We start from the raw sequence: 22328 nt of genomic DNA, 5'->3' as shown, positions 1-22328 counted from the left end.
CCGATCAGGAAGGACCTATCCTTCATTGAGCAGCCAATTTTGATACTGGATAGAAGGGTGCAAGTGTTGCGTAACAAGGAGATTCCTTTGGTCCGTGTATTATGGCAGTACCATTCAAGAGAAGAGTCGACTTGGGAACGAGAAGATGAAATCTGAGAAAAATACCCCTATCTTTTTCAGTAATCAGGTACACAAATTTAGAGGACTAAATTTCTTTAAGGGGGGAAGAATGTAACAATCCTAAAATTTCAAAAAAAAAAAAAAAGAAAAAAAAAGGAGAAAAGTTGCTTTTAAATAGGTGATGGTCTGTTTGAGTATGATGGTCCTTGGGGACCATCACTATTTTAAAAAACTTTTACTTGGTTTAAAACTTTTGCTGCTGCTTTTGTTTGCAGCCTTTGCAGTTGCTGCTTGCAGTTGGCAACGTCCTTTAGCGGACGTAGTTTTCGTATGTTAAAAGCAGACGCTTAACGCGACACCTCAGGTATGAGGTAGAACGTAATAAAACAATATAATAATACGTTATAAGAATTTAAATAGGGGAGGTGAGCACTCCCACCCTAGAAAATTTTGAGATCTCTCCCTCTCTTTGGTCGAAACACAGTGAACTCCTCTCTCGAACCGAATTTTTATCGGAAGCTCCCTCTCAAATATTTGTGAGTAAGTGATATCGTCTTTCTGAAAAATAGTCTATTTTTAATAAATAGTGATATTTCCGTCTAGGATCTTTATTTTATCAGTTTTGTGTGTAAGTGACCTCATTGTCTCGAAAAATAATCCATTCTTTTTAAAAATAAAGTGAAATAATTATTTCTGCTTATTATCATGAATTTTAGGCACGATAAATTTTATGCGCACGTGACCTCATTATTTTGAAAAATAATCTTTTTGATAAAAATTGTGATATTTTATCTATGTTAGAAATTTTGAATGCTGTAAATTAGAAAAATAAATTTATTTATTTTTCTTGTTTATTGTTAGAAATAAATGTGATATTTTTGCTTGTAGTAAAATTGTGATATTTCTTTCTACTGTTTTGAATATTTAGACATTGTAAAATTCATGTGCAAATGACTGCCTTATTATTTAAAAAAATTGACATTTTTGCAATTGATTATAGTATTGTGGTGAAATGTTTATTTGTCGATTGATATCCCATAAATTGTGATAATTCCGTATTCTTGAATTTTTATAAGAGTTTTTATATACATATTAAATTGGCAATTATGCTAGAATGCCTTTACAAATTGCTACCTTTCTAAATTTGAGCCCAAAATATTTGATTGGTTATTTTTGAAATGTTATAGAATGACTGTTATTAATGGTTTAAGTGAAATTCATATTAATGATTTCAGTGATATGTTGAGTACATGATATTGCTGCTTTCGAATGTTTAAAGAGATTTAGAAATAATTTAAGTATGCAAGTGGACTCATCCGGTTCGCCGGTGAGGTATAAGTGGACCTATTTGGGACGCCGGTAGGAATTAAGTGGACTCATCCGGCACGCCGGTGAGGTATAAGTGGACATGCAGGGATTAAGTGGACCTATCTGGGAGCCGATAGGGATTAAGTGGACCCATCAGGACGCTGATGGGGTATATAGGTGACCTACTTGGGACACCAGTAGGGTATTTTGTGAAATCCTTTGAATTATGTACTGCCGTTAAAAGTGTTATAAGCATTTCAATTACTCGGATTATACTTAATTATGCATTTATTGAAAGTGAAACTGTTGATGCATTTCTATTAATAGATCTCATTTTGGAAAATATTGATATCTTTCAAACATGATTATTTTTGGGATTATGATGATCACTTACTGAGTAGCCAAACTCATCAAACTATGGTAAACATTTTTCAGGATAACTGCGGATTCATTTTGAGTGCTAGGCAAGATCAACCTTGGAAGATACTGTTGTTGTGCTAGCTTTCTTTATTTACTTTGTAAGACCTCGCCACTGTAAATTTGTCCTATCAATAGATGTATATATATGGCCTGTCACATCTCAGGAATAACAGTATTGTAAATTCTTGGGGTGTGACACTTGGGTTTGGTTCCCTCACACCAAAGAAGGACGCTTCACTGAAGCCCTATGCTAGTGGCTTCAACAAGGGACAAGACCACCGCCATTGTACTCAAAACATCAAAAAACCCCTGATGACCAAATTTGGGCTCAACTGAACCTCTCTAGAGGGGTCCACTCTCATGCAGCCTCGCAACTTATGGGTTTTACCATAGCGCGGTGCAGCTTCACCAAACCAGTCCTGAAAATGGGGACTGTTATGATGTTTTCCAGCAATAACCTTGCCAGCCCACAATGCCTTCCTCCGAAACCAGATAGAGCTCAAATGTTGACATGTTCTAGATCACGTCAGCCGTGTCATTTTGACCCATGGGGCACATTGTGGCACGATCGAGAACCCCTATTGCTCTGAGACGGAAGGTGGCCGGAGAAACCAAGGAAAAAACACGGTTCAACAAGCTTCGAATTCAGGGAAGCATAGCTCAACATCCAAGACATGGATTAACGCGAGGAGTTCAGCAGAATCCCCTCACAAAGAGCTACATTATGGTACAACTCTTGCATTCAATCGATGGTTTGATGAATGCAAGTCCTTGGGTCACCGAAGAAGCAAATCCAGTCGGTTGCCAAAATTCCTTTCCCTGGCAACCTTCAAAATTGGGAAAATGTATAATCGACACCAAATCAGCCCAAACTTAGTGCAAAACGACTGTAGCTGCCTCCTCTTTGACTTGCAAGCAGAGCCAGGAGCCAAAACGACACAGCTCGAAGATGCATTGGCAAACGAAGTTCGTAAAAATGATCGGACTTTCATCCCAAGGAAACGGCCACCACAACACGATTGAAGGGCAGCAAAATGCTCATGATTGAAAGAAGAACAAAGATATGTTGCTAAAACAACTGAACAGTTTCCACAAGTTACATAACCAGCTTCCAAGGTCTTCCCATGGTGGAGTAACCTGTATGCAAGGATGGTCTCGTCATTTGGGAAAAAGATCACAAGGACATTTTGATCATTTGCGCCTAATTTTTGGATTTGTTTTGAATTTGTTTAAATGTAATTAAGCTTGACTTTTGAGTGTTCACCCCTGTTTGGTGAATCCTCTACGTAAGCAACCTTAACTCATTTGTAAAAAGACAGTACGATCCCCTCTTTTCAAGTTCCATTACCCCTTTGTTTGTTAGTTTGTCTTTCTTCGTGAACCCTTGAGGGAGAGAAGAGGGAGAGAGAAATTTTTTAGAGCAAGGGGATACCTCTGAGTGCACGGTCCCGCAGGCACCTCGGTCACGGGGGTTCCCCCCACCTTTCCTAAGCTGAGTCGTTTCTTCTCTCTCTCTCTCTCTCTCTCTCTCTCTCTCGCCTGAGGAGGGATGCTCGAATCCACATAGAGGATGAGAGGAGAGAGGTTCTAAGCCTGAAGAGGGCTCCCGTCCAAACCACACTGATGAATAGCCAGAGGGCTACATAATTGCTCTAAGAGGGCCATCCGCCCGGGAATGTCCTCGAACCCCCAAAGCGGTGCAAGGGTGTTAGCGCTTCAGTCCCAAAAATCTCTCTCACTGTCGGCCTCCTATCCACTAGCACGAGGGCCTGCGCATGCGTCACGCACCAAACCTCCGCGGTTGTTCGAGAGAGCGTTTCCACCTCTCCCGTCGGAGGGAAACCAAGACCACTTGACATCATTGACCTCCCCTTAAGGTCTGAGCTTGAGTTCCACCATGGTGCTTAAGTAGACTCTAAATCTTCATTGCCCTTGAAATCATGTCTGAGAAGGTGGTGGGATTAGAAGCTTCGACAAGAAGGGAGATTTCCTTCTTCATGTTTCTAATGCATGTTTGTATAGCATCAATCTCAGGTATAGGGTTACTCTGGTACATTACAAGATCTCTCCATCTCTAAATGTACTCGTTTATTCGTTCATTCACTCCTTGAGTCATAGTGAGAAGGTCTGTAGCTTGAACTTCTCGTTCAACGTTATAAAAGCGCTTATAGAACATATGTTCCATCTCTTCCTAGGAATGAAAAGAATTTGGAGGCAAGAGTGCATACCATTTGAAGGCAGGCCAGGCTAGCGTTTCCACAAACTGTCGAAGAAGTAGTCTGGGATCAGAAGCTGATTCTTGACATGCTGACACAAAGTGTACCACATGGTGTTGGAGTGATACGGTGCCATCAAAGACGGGTACTCTTCCTTTTTTATAACCCGGTGGAAAGGGAACATGATCAATGAAGGGTGGGTAAGGCTTCTTGTAGTGAGCGTTTTCATGGGCCTTTGCGACTTGTAAGCCTTGAATGCGTCGCTTGATCATGTTCTTAATGTCTTCCTGGGTAACCGTTGGGAAAATAGCATGGGAAGCTAAGTGGGTTGACCATCAGGGAAGATCAGGGGAATTGGGGGCCTTGAAGTTTGAGCCATAAGAGGAGGTGGAGGTCTTCGCTCTTCTTCTTCAAATTGGGGATCAAGAGGTGAATTTTCTTCTTGGTGCTGAGATACCCTGATTCTTTCTAGCCCTTTAAGCCTGTCTAGTATGTGGTTCAGAGTTTTGTTGAAACATGCTAATGGGTCTTCAGGAACATGGGCATCTTGGCAGACCACCATCACGTCAGCTCGCTCTTCAGAGTTGAGTGATTCTGGGATAGAAATAGTCTTGGTCCTCTTTATGCCCCAATCTGACAATCTCAGCAATAAGGGGTTAGACTTGCCTGACTTGATATGGGATTGCCTTGATGATCGAGTAACCCTCAGCTCTTGACAACCTTGGGACCGTAGTTTAAGAGAACATGTCACGAGACAGCCTTGGGGCCATGGCTCAATTCGGATGGGCGCGTGATAGCCTTAGGGCCATATCTCCTTTTGTTGTGGCTCGAGACAGCCTTGGGGCCGCGATTCAAATGAGTCAAGTTCCTCTTCTCTAACTTCAACAACTGAGAACTGAACAATACCTCTCATTTCAGGTTCCACTGCAGTTTGCAATGGGTAAAATGGGTTCTTATTAAGTAAGTCTTCTAAAATTGAAGACGTAGACTTTTCTCCTATGAGCGACACTTTCATGCCTTTCTGCTGTTTGATTCACAAGCTCCAGTAAAATCGCTCCCAAAATTGGAATTGGGTACAGAACCCTGATTGATTGGGAGCAAAGTCAATCAATTCTGGTAAAGTATGGTGCCCTAAGAGTAGGGAGCTCGAGGTCGACCTTGGAAGCATAATTTTGTTTGAAGAAAGGAGGGGTTGCTCTATTGGCTTTGAGGGCGTAATCTTGCCCTGAGTCAAACCTCAAAGGCCATCTCATGTATATGAAGTAGAAAGAGTGGATGTTTGAACACATTTTTCAGCACCTTGGTCCCTATGCGGAATAAAGAGGAAACAGGTCAATAAAGCCCACAAAATAGTGGAAATTTTGACAGTCTCAAAATGGCCGCAGAATTGGTCAAGATCTCCATCAGCACTCCAAAATGACACTCGCCAAGTTTTATCGTGATCAGACATGTCTAAGGCAGTGAACACAAAGAAACAATTTCGGAAAAGTTTTCCTCTAGCACCCTGAAATGGACCCCATAACTAGAACTATATTTTTGTGCATCAAATTGCTTTGGAACCACCATTGGATCCAGCATGGTCAAAAACCTCTATGAGTCAAGTTTGGGCAGTGACTTTCGAGGTCCATATCTGACTCGATCCGAGTCGGATCATGCTCAAATTTTGTGAGCATGTTCGTCTCATCAAAACGAGCTTTTAAATATGTGGTATGCCCTGTGATGATGCCCGAGCAGGGAGATAAACTAGAGAGAAGTTGCTGATCTGTGAAGAAAGTCGTAGAAAATTCAATAGCAGCACGCCTCACTCTGACGGCCAAATCACGACACTCACATTAGAGATCGGCACAGAACCAATTCTAATATGTGGGTAAGGTCTAAGGCTATCTCTGGGCTGAACCTCATGTATGATGAATAGTGTTGTATTTCACACACAGAGGAGTCGAAGCTGCAGTAAATTCCAGCTACCAGATTTCAAGATTCCGGCCAAAAGCTCAAGATGACAAGATCTTCATCCGAACACGAAATCGAGCTGTGTTTGTTGCAACGTGATCATGACGGCATGCTCAGTGCGATTCAGTGAAGAAACAGAAGAAAAAAGAATCAAGGAACGAGCGCACTATCGATTTGAAGTTTTCAAGATTCATCCAAAATTCAAGTCTCATGTTCATGATTTAAAAACATGATTCATGGCTTGTAGTTGGCATCAAATCGATCACCATGCTGAGCCCTACAAGAAAATAATCATCTTTCGATCAAACAGGCATCAAAACAACCCCAGATCAGTCATGGAAGATCGCACAAATTCTCGGGCAGCAGCAGGGACTGTTCTAGAATTCCACACATTGTTAGGCAAGGGCAAAACAGTCCTTTTGCACCCATTTTAAAATTTCTTTTAATTCAATTAAATTGTAATTATCTTCAATCCTAGGTAGTTTTTGACCGTCCACCCATGTTTAGGCCCAATTTTATATAACATGCAAAGCTTCATTGTAAAAAGGCCTTCAATTCAACTTTCATTCATTCAATAAAATTTTGTTTTTTGCTTGAGTTCGTAGGTGCATCTTGGAGAGAGAGAGAGGAGAGAGAAGGAAAGGGTCGGTACCCTTCGAGGGAATCCCAAATCGACTGTACTGACAGCCATGGGTCCATCAAGAAATCCACCATCTGCCCATTGCCAATGCACCACTGAACATTGTCCCTGAGTTGAGATAATCTGAAATGAATGCCCTTTTATGCATGAGAACAACCCCTATTAGCTACAGACTCCCAAATGGAACACACTCTGAAATATCTGTGCTTGAAAAAACGAGCAACTAAAGAAGATGGATTTGCTAAAATCCTCCAAGCAAGTTTCATCATACTTGTAGTATTCAAGTCCGTCAAATGTCTCACCCCCAGCCCAGCCTCCTCCCGAGGAAGGCATACTGTCCTCCATTCAACAAGATGGACACCCCTATTTTCTGCGACTCCTGCACAGTATAATTGCCACGTGTGTCGCAATTCTTTTGTCCAGGAATAGATAAAAAACTCATTTCAAATAAAAAATTGATTTTTGTATTTTTTATCATTTCAAAACATTCAATACTAGTTTTTTGGTTTGCTTATATTTTTATCTAATGTTTTGTAAATTCTTCTTTAAAGTTTTCTCTTTTTGGATAAGCTAAACACTATGGTAACAATTCCTAATTTTAAGAATACTTCGCATATAAAAACCATTTCTACATTTTTTTATGAATTCTCATCTTTACTCGCTCGTATATCTGATTAATAATCGATTAGTTTATTAAATGGTGAACACAATGGGAACACAGCGGTAAAATGAACCATTGACATAAATGAGGGCGAAGGTCATAGATGCATTCGTAGGATTAGGATATCAGGAGTAAAAGAAGCTTTGGAGATGATGAAGATAGGAAAGGCCTTACAACTATATGATATCCCAATAGAGGTTTGGAATTGCATGGGAGAGATCGGTATTGATTAGCTGACCAAGCTAGTCAACAAGGTACTGAGAGCAACGAAAATGTCAGATGAATGGAAAAAAAGTACTCTGGTACCTAATTACATGAACAAACGAGACATACAAAATTGCGCGAACTATCAAGGGATCAAACTTATGAGCCACACTGTGAAGCTCAGGGAGAGATTGATTGAGGAACGATTAAGGCATAAAACGAGTGCATCAGAAAACAAGGTTTCAAAAAACGCTACGCGGCCCCTAGGCGGCTTGCCTAGCGCCCAGCACTTAAGCGGGCGCCCTGTGGTGCAAATTCTTAGCATTTTTTTATATATTTGCTATCCAAATGCACATATATGCATATATTTGTGTCAAATTTTGTAATTTACAACATACGTTTTTATATAAAAACATATAACATATCTCGGGTTGAGAATAAACTTATTCAAAATTTCAAACCACACAAAACATTTAGAAGTCTAATAGGCTATTGTAAGGTCTCCAACTCTCATATTCTCCATATTCCATATCCATAAAATAAACCATAATAACATCCAAGTTTCCAACTCTCCAAGTCTTCAACAAACTGACATCCAAAACTATAAAAAACCAGTAAACAACACAACAAAATAGTCCTAAAAGGCAAAGAAAATACCACATAACAAAATAAAAATAGTCCAAATGTCTAAAGCTCAAACCAAGACGGTGCAATGAAGTTGCTACAAAAGAAGAGAGAAGACATCAATAAGAATCAGAATCATCATCTTCATTGCTTTCATCTGCATCAGAATTCAGGCCGTCGTCATCAGAATCATCACCCTCTTCAACATATTCTTCTTCTTCTAGAGATTTTTCTGAATCTGCCTCCTCTTCCTCTATCTCCCTACGTGAAGTACCACCAAAAGAAGTTGCTCGAGTGGCCCTCCTAAGATCAGAAGCTTGCCCCGAAGCCTCCTCGACCATTTCCCATGTCAAGCCCTCCCTTGGGAAGACCTCCTCAGTACCAGGGTCACTAACTAGCTAATTTAAAGCATTCTCTCATGTCTTTTGAAGAGATAGGATCCTTCTTTGGCTGGTTGTTCTTCTCCTTGAGCCTTTGATTCTATCTAACAAAACCCAAATCATTGAGCTTCTTTTGCTCAAGCCTATTTTTTCTCTTGGTATGCACCTATAAGAAAAAATGCACAAGTAACTACTATGAGTCTATGATCTTCTTACCTTCTATGAATCTATATTACAAAATGAACTTATAAACAAGAAAAGCATATAAAATTGTAAAATAGTAAAATATCATCTCAAACGAACTCCAATTGTGCTCACAATAAGAAGAGGTAGTTGTCAAACTCAAGATCCGTATAGCCATCTTCTGGAGGTTTGGAGCGCTACTCTCATATTGTCTCCACCATTGGTCTGCAATATGTGGGCAACCTTTATAATTAATTCAGGTATTTAACATTATCAGAACTTGAAAGTTGAAACTTGAAAGAAAATTATAATTTATAAAACAAAAGTCAAAAGTATATTACCTGGTTCTTCGTTCTTTTTCTGTCTTAATGCCATATCTTTCTCAAATGACATCAAAGAACACTTGTACGAAATTTACTCTTCAGTTGATATCTTATCTTGGATATGTGGATCGGAAACTAATTTCTCAAGGCACTCATTAAAACCTTCCATAATTATTCCTTTTGACTCAATATCCGCATATGCATAAAAGAATTTGGGGTTCAAGTAGTACCCCGCTGTATGCAATGGTCTATGGAGCTGCCTATCCCATTTGTCATCTATAATCTCCCAAATTAGGGCATACTTGGCTGCATCATTGCCCAAATTCTCTGCAATCTCATTCTTAGCCCTTTCCATTGCATCATATATAAAAGCCCATGGGGGGCTTATCAGCATCAACCAAGCGCAAGACCTTCACCAAGGGAATAAATACTAATATCGTGCGCTTCACCCCACACTAAAAATATTTCGAAGGAACAATATCCCTTGCCTTCTTTCCCTTGGCATCTCTAGACCACTTACACCTACTCCAATCCTCTGAAGCAAACATAGACCTTAATGCGATCCTCCTCTTACACATGCTCTATAGAATAAGGTAGGCGGTGGCAAATCTAGTGACCCCTGGCCTCACTAGCTCTCTTTTTTTTGTAAACTTGCTCATTATGCTAAGGGTAAGTATGTGACTGTATATGAAGTTTGTAATCTCCTTAGCCTTAAATAGAATTCCTTTAATAATAGGCAATTCACCAATGACCTCAAGCATAAGATCTTTGCAATGTGCAACGCAAGGGGTCCAAAATATGCGAGGCCTCTTTTGTCGAAGCAAATGACCTGCAGCTAGATTGGGAGCAGCATTATCTGTGACCACTTGAATTACAAATTCCTCCCCAACTTCCTCAATGCCCTTATCAATGAAAGAAAATATATAATGCGTGTCATGAATATCATTGGAAACATCAATTGAGCACAAAAAAGTTGTACTCGTGGGACAATTTACTAACAAATTCGTGTTACTCCTCCTCCTATCACTCCACATATCCTTTATTAAAGAAACCCCAAATTTAGCCCATCTCTCTTTATGGGTCTTGCGATATTCGTTAGTATACTCGACTTCTTTTTTCAGTAGTGGCTCTTCAATCTCATAAGGAGTTGGAACTTTCAAACCTGACCCAAATTTCCCTAATGCTTCCAACATTGTATGGAAGCTATTCAAGCGAGCAGTACCAAAAGAAATGCCCGCTTGGTAAAACCACCGAGCAAATATGGAATCTCCTTGCTTTTATCTTCCCTCTTAAATATATTTTCAATTGTCACTTGTTTTTGCCCTTTTCCTCCCTTGCCTTTCTTAATTACTTTCTCAAGGCTAGGTGTAAAAAAACTATTTGTAGGTGAGGCTTCTTAGACCCAAAAGCCCTCTTGTTCTTAGAGTTCTGATTACCAACAATGGCTACCCTCTTCATCCTCTTCTTCAGTGTCAACATTATCATCAAAAACATGGACCCCTAACTTAAATTCTGCTATATCCTTTTTTTGCAATTTTTTTACTCTTTCACCTTCATGTATTCACAAATTTCTTTCTTGACAAGATCTGGGACTTTCTTACATGGGGCAACATCACTTCTAATACCGGCAAGATGTTTCTTAAATTTATTTATGTCGGCATTAGAAACATGTCCACAGAAATTGCACATAATTTTATTCTTGTCATTCTTATTAGGGTTATCACAATATTTCCATCTCGGATCTCCACCCTTACTAGACCCTGCAGAAGACATCTCAAATTGGAAAAATAAAACTCAAATAAAGATTACAGACTGACCTTTTTTGCCCAATTTCTGATCTTCGATGTTGGTTACCTCAATTGAGCTACGAATCAACTCAAAAGTCTTCTAATGCCACCAATAGCACCCTAAAAATAATTTCAATGAGCATTGAAAATTTTTTCAATCCACAAAAAATACCTTCGATTATCAGAAATTACTTTAGATTCTCATAAATAAGTTTGGACATTGAGGGTTTCTTTTTTTTTCACTTTGGGGGTTAAAAAATAAACCCCATAACATTTATACAAACTTGGGGGTCGAAATGACCTCCTTTGCCCTTTTGGGTGAATTTAAAAATAAAAAACTGCCTTACAGCCCTGGGCGCCCACCCAAAACTGGGTGTTGGGTGCCCGCCCAAGTACAACCGCTTGTGTAGGGCCGCCTGGGTCGAGGCATGCAATTTTTCTGTTCAGGCCGCCTAAGCGTCGGGCTGGCCGTTTTTTAGAACATTGTCAAAAAACCAATTTGTTTTTCTGTCAAGGAGGTCAACAATTGAGGCTATTTTCCTACATTGGCAACTGACTAAGAAGTTTAGGGTGAAGGAAAAAGACCTCTACATGGTCGTTATTGATCTAGAGAAAGCTTTTGATAGAGTACCTCGAGATTTAGTTTGTTAGGTGTTGGAAAAGAAAAGAGTTTCTAGATACTATATCAACTTGCTGAGATAACTAGTGTGCGAAAAACTAGTGGAGAGACGAGTGAGTTTTCAGTGACAATAAGTCTACATTAGGGGTCAGCGTTGAGCTCATACCTCTTTATCTCAGTTATGGACGACTTAACCAGTCATGTACAAGATGAGGTACTATGGTGTATGTGGTTCGCGGACGACAGTTTTGATTGTTGAGACCCAAAGCGACGTCAACACAAACTTAGATCTTTTGAAGGATGCTCTAAAATCTAAAGATTTTAATATTAGCCGGACTAAGAATATATGGAATGCAATTTTAGTAATAATAGGAGTAGAGATGAGGAAGTAGTTAAGATTGATGGTTAAGAAATACTAAAAGGAGCGCACTTTAGATATCTTTGGTCTATGGATCTAAGAAAATGGAGAGATTCAGGAAGATGTCGCACATAGAATTAGAGTTCGGCATGCAAAGTGACGAAGTGCAACCGGATTATGTGATCGTCACATATTACTGAAGCTAAAGGGGAAGTTCTATATACCAGTTATGAGACTTGCTTTGCTTTATGGGGCAAAATGTTTGGCAGTCATGAAATAACATGTCCATTGGATGAGTGTAGCTGAGATGAGGACGTTGAGATGGATGAGTGGCAAGAGAAGAAGGGATTGAATTCTAGATGAATACATTCAGGAGAATTTAGGTGTGGCTCCAATAGGTTATAAGATGAGAGAAAGTAGACTTAAGTAGGAATGTGCAGGGCAGACCCATTGCGACACCTGTTAGGAGGCACGAGTTAGTTCAAGTGGAAGGCTCAAAATCGCTAAGGGGTAGACCCAAAAGGATATGGTTGGAAGTAATGAGAAAAGATATCGGGATTTACAGTCTCGCTGAGTGTATGTCCCTTGATAGAATAGAATGGCGAAATAGGATTCATGTAGCCAACCACATAGTTGGGAAAAGGCTCTGATGATGATGATGATGAATCGATTATTTTATGGAAAATGTACAAATTGCCATATGAGATGAACAATTTAAGACTTTGCCATATGTGTGTTGATTTAATTTCGAAATACTCATAAAAAAAAACACATGGTCTTGAGTTGGAATCATTGCAATTGCGCAAAATATTAAATACTTTATCTCTTATGGGTATTTTTGACAAATATTTCTTGTTTTGTAAATCAGAATTTGAATAAAACATAAAAGAGATTTTTAAGGAGAGATTGTTGTTATTTTTTTAGCAACTTTATCATTAATTTTGATGTCAAATTAAAGAGATTTTTTAGTAAAGGATATTTGGGATGAGTGTCGAGAAAGAAAGTTATAGAAAGATTTTAGAAAATTTTGAGGGAAAAGTAAGGGTTATGAGATAGTTAAAGTCACACTCCTATTTATTCTCTCCCTCTCTCTTACACACGCACACGAGAGAGAGAGAGAGAGAGAGAGGGGGAGGTGGGGCAATGTAGAATTCCATAGTATAAGTTCAAAAAAAATTTTGTTTTCTTTATTAATAAAAAGAATTTAGGCTTACTATTACCATAATACAATGCAAAAATAGAAAATAAACCTATTGAAATCTAAAATCTTTAACTCTTACTGCAAAAATAAACTTCATTCATAAATTGAATACAAAATTATAATATAAACTCTGAAGCAAATAGGAATCCTATTTCAAGCAGGAATCCTAGCCCAAGTAGAAATCCTAAGTAACATTGTACTCCTAATACAATTAGGATCTAACAAATATGAATCATGAACTAAAATAAAACTAATAAACAAAAGTACGATGACTTATTGACCTTTGCCTAGGATCACCCCTTTTGGGCTTAGCACACCCCAAAACCCCATTACGGTACCAATGGCACACTCTAATCCTTTGGTCCTGCTGAATTCCCTGAATTGGGAAGCAGCTTTGGCAATACCCTCTAACAAAACTGGGGCTGAGAGCATGGACTACTATTGGGTTTCTTTTCAACCCTTTTTAACTTGTGTCACGTCACAAAGGCACCTCTTTCCACTTTCTTGGGTTAGCCTGGGTGGTCAAACCACCTTCTTAAGGCCGTGTCTAGGTGGGGAATGCCTACCCTTGATAGATGTGGAGGACAGAAGCAGGTCTGAACTTAGATGCTGGGAATGAGGGGAGGACCCCACTTTTATAAGCCTCAGTGTCCTTAAGGTATACCCATCTCAATTCAAATTCAGCTTGATCATAGGATTCCCAAGTAATCTATGAGGTGAGAGAGAAACTTGCAATCCACTCGAACCAAATCACCCCTCCTAATTGGTGTTGTTCAAGGTTGACACTGCTCCTACCAATTTTAAAATTTTCAAATATTTTCCTTGTTAGGGTTTTTATACATAAAGTAATTTTTATGAATTCTGAAAATTTTTATAAAATTTTAAGAATTCTGAAAATATCACAGGAGCATAAAGAAAATTGAAACGATATTTATGTTGTTCTTGAACATCTTAAAAAAAACTTAGAGATAACTCTAGAATTGAACTGGTACCAATGAGTCAAGAAAAGTGACTGTCAGGCACTTCACCTCTGCTAGGATTTGTGATCTATAACTATCTTCTCGAACCAATCCAACGGGATCCACAACCTATAATCATTCACTGTGTCTCATGAGTGGCTTGTCAAAGCTAGCCTATAAATAGTTGAACCACGGTTCTAGTATGTGGATTGCAAGTTCCCCTTAAGAACAAGTCATATACATATATTATTATAGTGCAAGGGGTACTCTCTCTATGCACATGTACATATATCCCTCTGTTGGGTTGCTTCCTAGAATGCGACTGCATATGTACATGTCGTGCAGATGTTTGTTGAAGATTTGGCCCTTACTCTCACCGGCCCACAATCGCACGTAGGAATCCCGATGGCTTTTTGGCCTGCAAACATCATCCCTGAGCATCTTTACGACCTCAACAAGGGATGATCCTCAGAGGTAATGCCTATGCTCTGCGGAGAGAGTTTTGGATATGATCTGAGCTATGTAGAACGCCCTACTCTTGATCAGTCAAACAGCATACACTCCCGCTGAAGCGCATAATTCACAATATTTATTACTTTTGCATGCTCTCACGGCCTCTAAAGGCCACAAACCCCATATCCCACTACAACTATTTTTAGTGGATTTTTACTTCTTGTGGTTCTGGTCATAACCAAGTTTGTGTGTTTATTTGACTTGCATAGACGTTTAACATGTCATGTTTGATTTCTTTGAGCTAAATTTTATTTCTCTTTTTTCTTGGTAATCAGAAAATGATATGCAGTTTTTGTCTTGTCAGATATCATATTTATGTACAGTATCTCAAACATATTCCATCAAGATATACTTGCGTTCCCTTTCTCTTGTAAGGGTCATTTTCTTCCTGTAAGCTTCTGTACTTGGCGCATGTATAAAACCCTACACAGTTAAATACAATATGATGTTTTTCATTATCGCAAACTTTGTTTCAATTTATTTATGGTCGTTGTTGTAGTTGAAACTATAAATGAGACAGTTTTTTTGTTTTTGTTTTTTAAAATGATTTTGCAGGTTCCTCGCTTCCATTTGATGAAGATCAGATTCTGTCATACTTACAAAAGCTCTGCAGTTTACTTGTAATGGTTCCAGGTCATCCCAACCTATCTAAAATTTCTCTTTAGGCCATTTTTATTGACATTTTTTAATGTGCCTGCTTTTTTGTATTTATTCTTTTTTATTTTCTCTTGAATATATGCATCTTGTCATGGTGATTTCAATTTTGGAAAATGAGAGCTGGTACTGTTGTTCACCAATGGCAGTAGGGCCACCAGCACTACTGCCATGTCATTTTCAGTAATGTGAGGTAGTATTACTTCATGGCTAAGAAAGGTGATATAATTAGTGAATGTAAGTATGTTCTGTCCAAATATTTTCAATTGCAAAAATTTGCCTAGCCTATCTTACAATAAATATCTAACAAGTTCACTCACTGTTGATTATTTATTTGCCTTGAAATGCATTCCTACATGTTTAGGTTCCGTTCATTTCATTTCACATCCGACAGTTTCTTTTAAGTATCATTTCTCTCTCCATCAATCAATAAATTTGTTGTCATGTCAATAAATGAATTTCGTTTGTCATTTTTCTTTACATAAATGTCTTTTGTCATTTTTCTTTACATCAATCCATAATTTGTTGTCATGTCAATCAAATCTGCTAGTTCTTTGTTTGATGGTTCATTATGTGATTTCATTTATTCAATCTGGTTTCTAGGTTTATTATTCAATTGCACACTCTGACACAGTAATTCATTGTTTTCTGGCCGTTCAATTAAATATCCCACTAAAATTTAACTCCGACCATGTGCAAATAGATAATTACCTGTCTTGCCGAGCATTGTTTAATTACATGTGTGTACATGTTAGACCAGTGTTACAGGACTCACCCAAGTCCACTCAGAATCAACCGACTCGGCCTTGCCCTATAGGCATCAGCCAAGTCACCCCGAGTTGTGTGTACAATTCTGGGTACATGAAAGAATTTCAAAAAAAAAAAAAAATTCCAGAAAATTGTGAAAAATTTAGGATTGTTCAATAAATTTTTGTATATGATTGGATGTTTTTGGCAAGGATTGGGGAGAGTTTTGTGCCATAATCCCAATTTCTATGTCTTCCTTTTTTTTGGATCTAGAATGTCTCCAACTATAAATCTATTTTTTAATCCATTTTTCTATAATGTTTTAAGCTTTTTTCAACTTTTTAAGGTTTCTTTTGATTTTATTTTACTTTTACTACCTTTCTTTTTTTTTCAATTTTTCTTTTTATTTTTGAATATATCTTGGACGTTTGGCCTTGTACAAGACTCGGCCGAGTAACTTGCTTCTCGGTCAATGGCCGAGTCCCTTGGTTGAGGCAAGTTCCTAAACACTGTGTTAGACCAAGGGTGTGTTGTGCTCTCACCTGTACTTGGACCAAATTCTTATTCAGTGTTAGTTACCTTTCCTGACTTCCCACACCATTTATATTTTAAACATTGTGTACCAATAGTCTATATCCTTCTCGACACCACAAATGTTTCTTATACTTCTGTTGTGTATTTTCACTTCTATGTCCATGCTTTCACAGTGAGCTTCTTGTTGTTTTTCTTGTTCAGTATTTTTTTTTTAAAATCTTGATTTTATTTATGTACTTTCTATTTATGTGATCTATTTGAATTCCTTATCCTTATTTTCAACATGTAGTAGGCATATCTAACCGTAGTTTTCTTCCTCATTATTCAATGCTTTGAACCTATATATTATCATGGAATGCTGGCCGTTGTGCATTCAGTAGCCAAAGATATTAGGAGTTTGTACTTCATTTTTCTAATTAACAAAATTAAAGTACACAAAAGCTACAAATAATAATAGTCCTGCAAGACCAAATCTGAAGTTGTCTTTAGCTTACTGTCACCTTTCGATGATGTGCTTATAGAAAAAGCAATCTTAATTAAAGTTGAAGCTGTAGTTTTATTTACAAAGTATTATTGTAGTCGATCTGAACGGCATAAGGTACCTAAAGATCCTTTAATAAGTTGTAATAAAGCGATTATCCAAATAGTTAATGTTTACTACTCATTCAGGTAACTATGCTGATGTGTTTTAATGATTGTTATCATTGATCTGTAGGAAGTCCGGAGCTAGGGATTGGTTTCATGTTAAAGAAAATGCTAGCTCTTGTTAATTCTCTAGCAGGGTAAGAACCTTTTTACTAGATTATGCTTCTACGAGGTTCAAAATGTATTATGACAGACCATTTATTAGGCAGGCTCCAGAGCCAATATATAGAGGTAATTGCTATTATAATGCGTATGAAATGGGAAAACTTAATGGTTTTTAGCCGTTCATTCTTTCTAAAATTAAATAACACATTGGTGATTCGTTAAATTACATTTTTTAAGAATATCAGGGATTTGGAAATACGTATGTTAGTTTTGAAAATAAGAGATAGTATATCTGGCTTTTCTTGAAATTTGAAAGCTTGTATGTTAGCTTTTTGTTTTCTTATAGTTGTTGGTATATTTTAAAAAACAAAATTCTTGATCATATGCCCCATTTTGTCTTAATGTCAGTCAATGTCACCTATTGTGATGAGCCAAGGCCCAGGCCAATATATCAGTTTATGGAACCAATGTTCACAAACTCTTGAACCATCACTCCTCTTGAGTGGAAGTTTCTTTCAATACGGAAACATTATTCATCATTCCAACAGTGATAAGTTTTATTACCCACTCTCACCCTGCTTTCATATTCCTCTCTCTTACTGCAGAATGACCTCATTGTTTAAAGCAAAAGCTTTTATTGCCATTTTGTTATTGACATCAACATTATCACAAAAGAAGCTGCCGTACCATATTCAAAATAAAGAGGTATTAAATGTTCTTCAGTCCATTCCTGGTTTAATTCTGATTACATTCATGAGGTTATCTGTATTGTGCATTATTATGTGGTCATCCTGAGTACTTCTTACATTATCAGGCCATAGTCTGGAAAATTCGGATTTTGCATGAGTTCAATTTTGCATGATGATCAGAACTCTCGTGAATAAGGTTTCAACTATCAAGAAAGCTTTGCACATTTGTATATTAAGGCGGTCAAAAAAACTGTCTTTTTATATTGGTTCCATCCCATGTTTGCCTTCCTACATGTAGATTTATACGAACAAGTGTACATGTTTGTTCTCATGGGACACGAGGTTTTATGAGGTCAGTCAAATGTTGTTTGCTGATTTAATAAATCTGTGTATGTATTACAAGAAGGGCGTAAGGCGTGGCTATCTGAATTTAGGTGTCAGATAATCGAGATCAGTTTACTCCTTACTAAAATTGCAAAATAAGTATACACCACTACTCTTATTTGTCTTCTCATTTTATCTAGAAGTGATAGTACAACTGTTTAAGATAGTTGTTGAAATCTTTCCAAATAAAGAATCTTAATGTTTTAAAATATTCATGAGGCTCGGAATTTGGCAAATTATAAAAGGGGAGAGTAGCATCTTTGCATGCCCAAGTTTTTAAAAGATCCACATATGGTCAAGGGGATGATTTAGAAGACTCCTGAAGACAAACCAAGTGTTATGATTGTGATAAATATGATTTGGTGCATACATGGACAAGAAATTTAAATAATTGGATCAATCACAACATGTTGGCCTTACAAAACAAAGAAAACAAAGGGTAAAATACAACATCAATTCCAGAACCAGGTAAGATTTTGTAATATTTGTTCAGTGACTTCCATTTACATAGTTTTAGGTGCTCTAATAAAAAGGATGCAAGGCATAGGTTATGGTCAGATAGCTCAGCTGGTAGAATAGAGGACTGAAAATCCTCATGTCACCAGTTAAAATCTGGTTGCACGTATGTGTTTTGATATTAGCAATGAAATAATATTTTGTGTATTGTACATAGACCGTTATAATATTTGTTGTTTACTGTTGTACTAGGTACATTTGCGGTATAAGAGTATACCCCTACACACACACAGACACATATCTCCAATTACTCACTCTCCTTCCTTTTCTTTTATATTGTGTTACATTTTCACATCATATCAGAGTAGAGGATCCAAATCTCAAGGTTGATCCATTCCTTCTCCTAGTAAATGCATCACAAAACCATTTCTCTTTATTTCTTGCATTACTCCATTCTAAGATTGATTTCGTTTCCACTCTTCTCTAAAATCTGCTTCCATCCTTTTATCTCTCAAATCTTAATTTTCGCTCTCAATCCAAAATAGAATAAAATAAAAGGAGAGCCCAAATCTCAATACCTTCTTTTCTATCCAAAGGCCAGTTTGAATGCTTGGTTTAAGTTCTTGATTTAAAGTTCTTTTTAACAAAAAGAATAAAGGTTTTTTTTTCCTGTTGAATTTTAAAATGATGATTTAAAATTTCCTTTTACAAAAACAAATTTCGTGTTGAAGTTTAAATTCTTGCTGTCTAAAATAAGTATTGTTTTGTTGTATAGGAAGAGAGAAAAATAAGTTAAGCTCTGCCATTTTCTCTTTTGGAAACTAGAGAGCGAGCTTTATACCCTCTCAAAAATCTAGACGCTAGCTATCTCCTTTCTCTCTTTGAAGATAAAACAATTTAGAGTGGTCCACCTATGTTAATCTTGCCTTTGAGAATGAAATTACGAGCTTCAGCTGGGCAAATCAAGACTGTCAACCCTATCCTGAAGTACTGTGCTTCAGTTAGGTAAGTCATGTCTATTTTGATGTGTGTTTGTGTGCGTGTGTGTGTGCAAGAGAGAGAGAGAGAGAGAGAGAGAGATGTTGGTTGGGGGGCCTTTGAGAAATGAAGGGTTTGTTTGAGAGAGAGGCCCAATAAGTAAAGGGGAAAAAAATTCAAGTACAGGTAGAATTGTTTTTAAGGCAAATTTTGGCATGAAGTAAGCTTGTTTTTCATTGGTATAAAACACACAAACAATATCCAAATTCCTTTAAACTCGTGAGAAAATTTTATTGGATTGTCATCCAGAAAACTGTCAAATTTGGGTATATCCAAATTGACACTGAAATTTAATCTCTGTTTCTTTCTTTTCTCAGATCCACCCCACATCTCTATACTTTTTTTCTCTCACTAAACCCTTGTATCTCCCTCATGTGCATCTCTTTTAATCTCTATCTCGCGTGCATCTCCATTCCATATCTCATATATCATTTGTATTCTAAACCCAATAATTTATATCAAAAGTGGGGGTGGTTCTTCACTTGCATCAAGAGGGAAAAAAATGAAGGGGCAAAAACGACATATACCCCGCTCTAAAATTATAACCCCAAATACCCCCAGTTTTATAAAAAGGCCATGGAGCCCCCAAGTTAAACGATAAAGGACATTAACCTCCTCCTTAGATAAAGGACAATAACCTCTTCCTTACCTTTTTCATTGTCCAAATTATAAAATTTACCCTTCTCTTTTTTCTTAATTAATCAGTCTTCTGTTACTGTTACTCTCTGTTCCTCATCCATGTAACTCTTCCGTCCTTTCTCTCTCTAGCAGCCTTCCTTGAATGCTTATCTCTCTCTTTCTTTCTCTCTCTCTCTCTCTCTCTCTCTCTCTCTCTCACACACACACACACACACACACACATTTGGTGAACCTCACAAGTAAGCTAAAAGATGCATCACAAACTTCATTTATATGATAAGGTTAGTAGAAAAAAGAAGGGTAAATGCAATAACTTAAACAATAGAAAAGGTAAAGAGGGTTGAGAGTCTTTTTCGTTTAAGTAAAGAGGAGGAGGTTGTTTGTTTTGTGTATGTGTGTGTGTGTGTGGGGGGGGGCGGGAAGGGGAGAGTCGTGGCTTCTTATAGACCGGGCAGTTATTTGAAATAATAATTTTAAAGGGGATCTTTTCCTTAGTAAAAAAGGGAAAATTTGAGAAAGAGAACCCTAACCAGAAACCATAGCCAAAACCAAAGCTATTATCTCTCTCTATCTATTTTTTTCTAAAACAAAAAACGTAGTTGAAATTTCCTCTCATAAAACCCACTCTTCTCTCTCTATCTATTTCTTCCCCAATAAAAAAAGAGCTATGTGAAATTCCTCCTCTATAAAGGAAAAACGGTGGAGATCTTTCTCTCCAAAAAAAGGAGCTTTGAGCCCCCCAAAAAAAGAATGATTGGATCTTCTCCCCCAACCCCCCCCCCCCCCATTCTCCTTCATATTACTAAACTCAATTCCACGTTTTCTTATGTGGAAACACAAAATAACTTCCTTTATTTGCAGTCAAATGTCAAAATTTCATGGGACACCTTGATGGGACTGATCCAATACCTCTAGAGTATATTTCTAACCAAAAAATAGATAATGAAGGGGGTATCAGAAACTTATTGTGCTCCCAATCCTGCATCCACTACTTGGAACTATTTGGATCAAACCTTGGTCTTTGGATTACCACCACTTTACCTCAAGAATTCTTGCTTCAATTCTCTGATAATGGCACTGCAAAGAACTGAGATTGTTATTTGTTCCTCATATTCCCAAGTATTGAGTGCACATATTGTTGAACTCCGATTGGCGTTACACCAAGTTTGAGGTGATTCTTCATTTTGTTAATGATTTCTTGAATATGATGAAGTCGTTGTCCAATCAATTGCACAGGTTAGGTAAAAGAGTACAAACTTTTGTTGCTTCTGTTATGTCCCAAACTCCCACACTAACCTTTATTGAGCTGCATCCCTTGCATCTCAAACATAATCAAAAATCAATTTTCATGTTTCTTATTGCATGTTTCAAAAAAACGATAAGTAATGAGGACATGATGTGTTAAATGTCTCCAATACCTTTGGATGTGGGTGTCGTCGAGGATGGAAGGAACATAGTCAAGTGAGAGCGAGAAACAAATTCACTTATCATGGTTACAATGCTTGGAATTCTTCCTACATCATCATCATCATCATCATCATTATCATCAGAGCCTTTTTCCAATTATTTGGAGTCAGCTGCACGAGTCTTGATTTGCCATTCTACTCTATCAAGGGCCCTACCGTCAGTAAAGTCAGAAGTCCCTATCAATGTTCAAAAAGGCATAGGCGTCACCTAGGGGGTTTGGGCTATGGGCCTCCTAGCCGCTAAGGCAGCCGCCTAGGTGGGTGCCCAAATCCAAAGGCAGTTTGTGTTGTCTTTTTTAAAAACGTTGGATCCCCCACACCTCCCCCCATTCTATTGTATATACTATATAATAATAATTACAAATTAATATATTTTTTTTGTTTACCAATAAATTAATGATGACTATCACATGCAAAATGCATTTTCTATAAATTAATAATTATGAATTAATATTATTTTTTTGTTTATCAATAAATTAATAATTATTGTTACATGCAAAACGAC

The 22328-nt window shown here is 37.6% G+C and overlaps 2 protein-coding genes across 29 annotated transcripts in view; one reads left to right on the top strand and one right to left on the bottom strand.

Moving 5' to 3' along the window:
- Positions 1-22328, top strand: part of LOC18437299 (uncharacterized) — a 122302-nt gene that overhangs the window by 96448 nt on the left and 3526 nt on the right. For 11 of the 28 annotated variants that reach the window (XM_020669112.2, XM_088860366.1, XM_088860365.1 and 8 more), the window contains 3 exons: positions 15022-15099; positions 17117-17183; positions 17757-17856. In XM_020669112.2, the coding sequence (XP_020524771.1) occupies positions 15022-15099; positions 17117-17183; positions 17757-17856 (245 nt within the window). Of the gene's footprint in view, positions 1-14770; positions 14857-15021; positions 15100-17116; positions 17184-17756; positions 17857-22328 lie in introns of all 28 variants that reach the window. The other 17 variants (XM_088860364.1, XM_088860363.1, XM_020669111.2 and 14 more) reach the window with 5 other exon arrangements.
- On the bottom strand, positions 8756-10222 carry LOC148782818 (uncharacterized). The gene is made up of 2 exons (XM_088862293.1): positions 9685-10222; positions 8756-8949 (listed from the first exon to the last, which is right to left on the bottom strand). Exons 1-2 carry the CDS (start codon positions 10220-10222, stop codon positions 8756-8758), a joined length of 732 nt encoding a protein of 243 aa, XP_088718419.1.

This window comes from Amborella trichopoda, chromosome 3, assembly GCF_054954075.1.
Source record: "Amborella trichopoda isolate Santa Cruz 75 chromosome 3, AtrichopodaSantaCruz75HAP2 v2.0, whole genome shotgun sequence".
Classification (NCBI taxonomy): domain Eukaryota; kingdom Viridiplantae; phylum Streptophyta; class Magnoliopsida; order Amborellales; family Amborellaceae; genus Amborella; species Amborella trichopoda.
The sequence above is the reverse complement of the archived record's forward strand: the minus strand, read 5'-3'. Positions and strand labels throughout refer to the sequence as shown.

Bases quoted from the DNA above. Each gene is read 5' to 3' on its own strand.
- LOC148782818 (XM_088862293.1), bottom strand. From the start codon at position 10,222: ATGTTGGAAGCATTAGGGAAATTTGGGTCAGGTTTGAAAGTTCCAACT. The intron at 8,950-9,684 runs GCAAGTTTACAA...TTAATTATAAAG, and splicing joins ACTTACCCTTAGCATAATGA to GTTGCCCACATATTGCAGAC.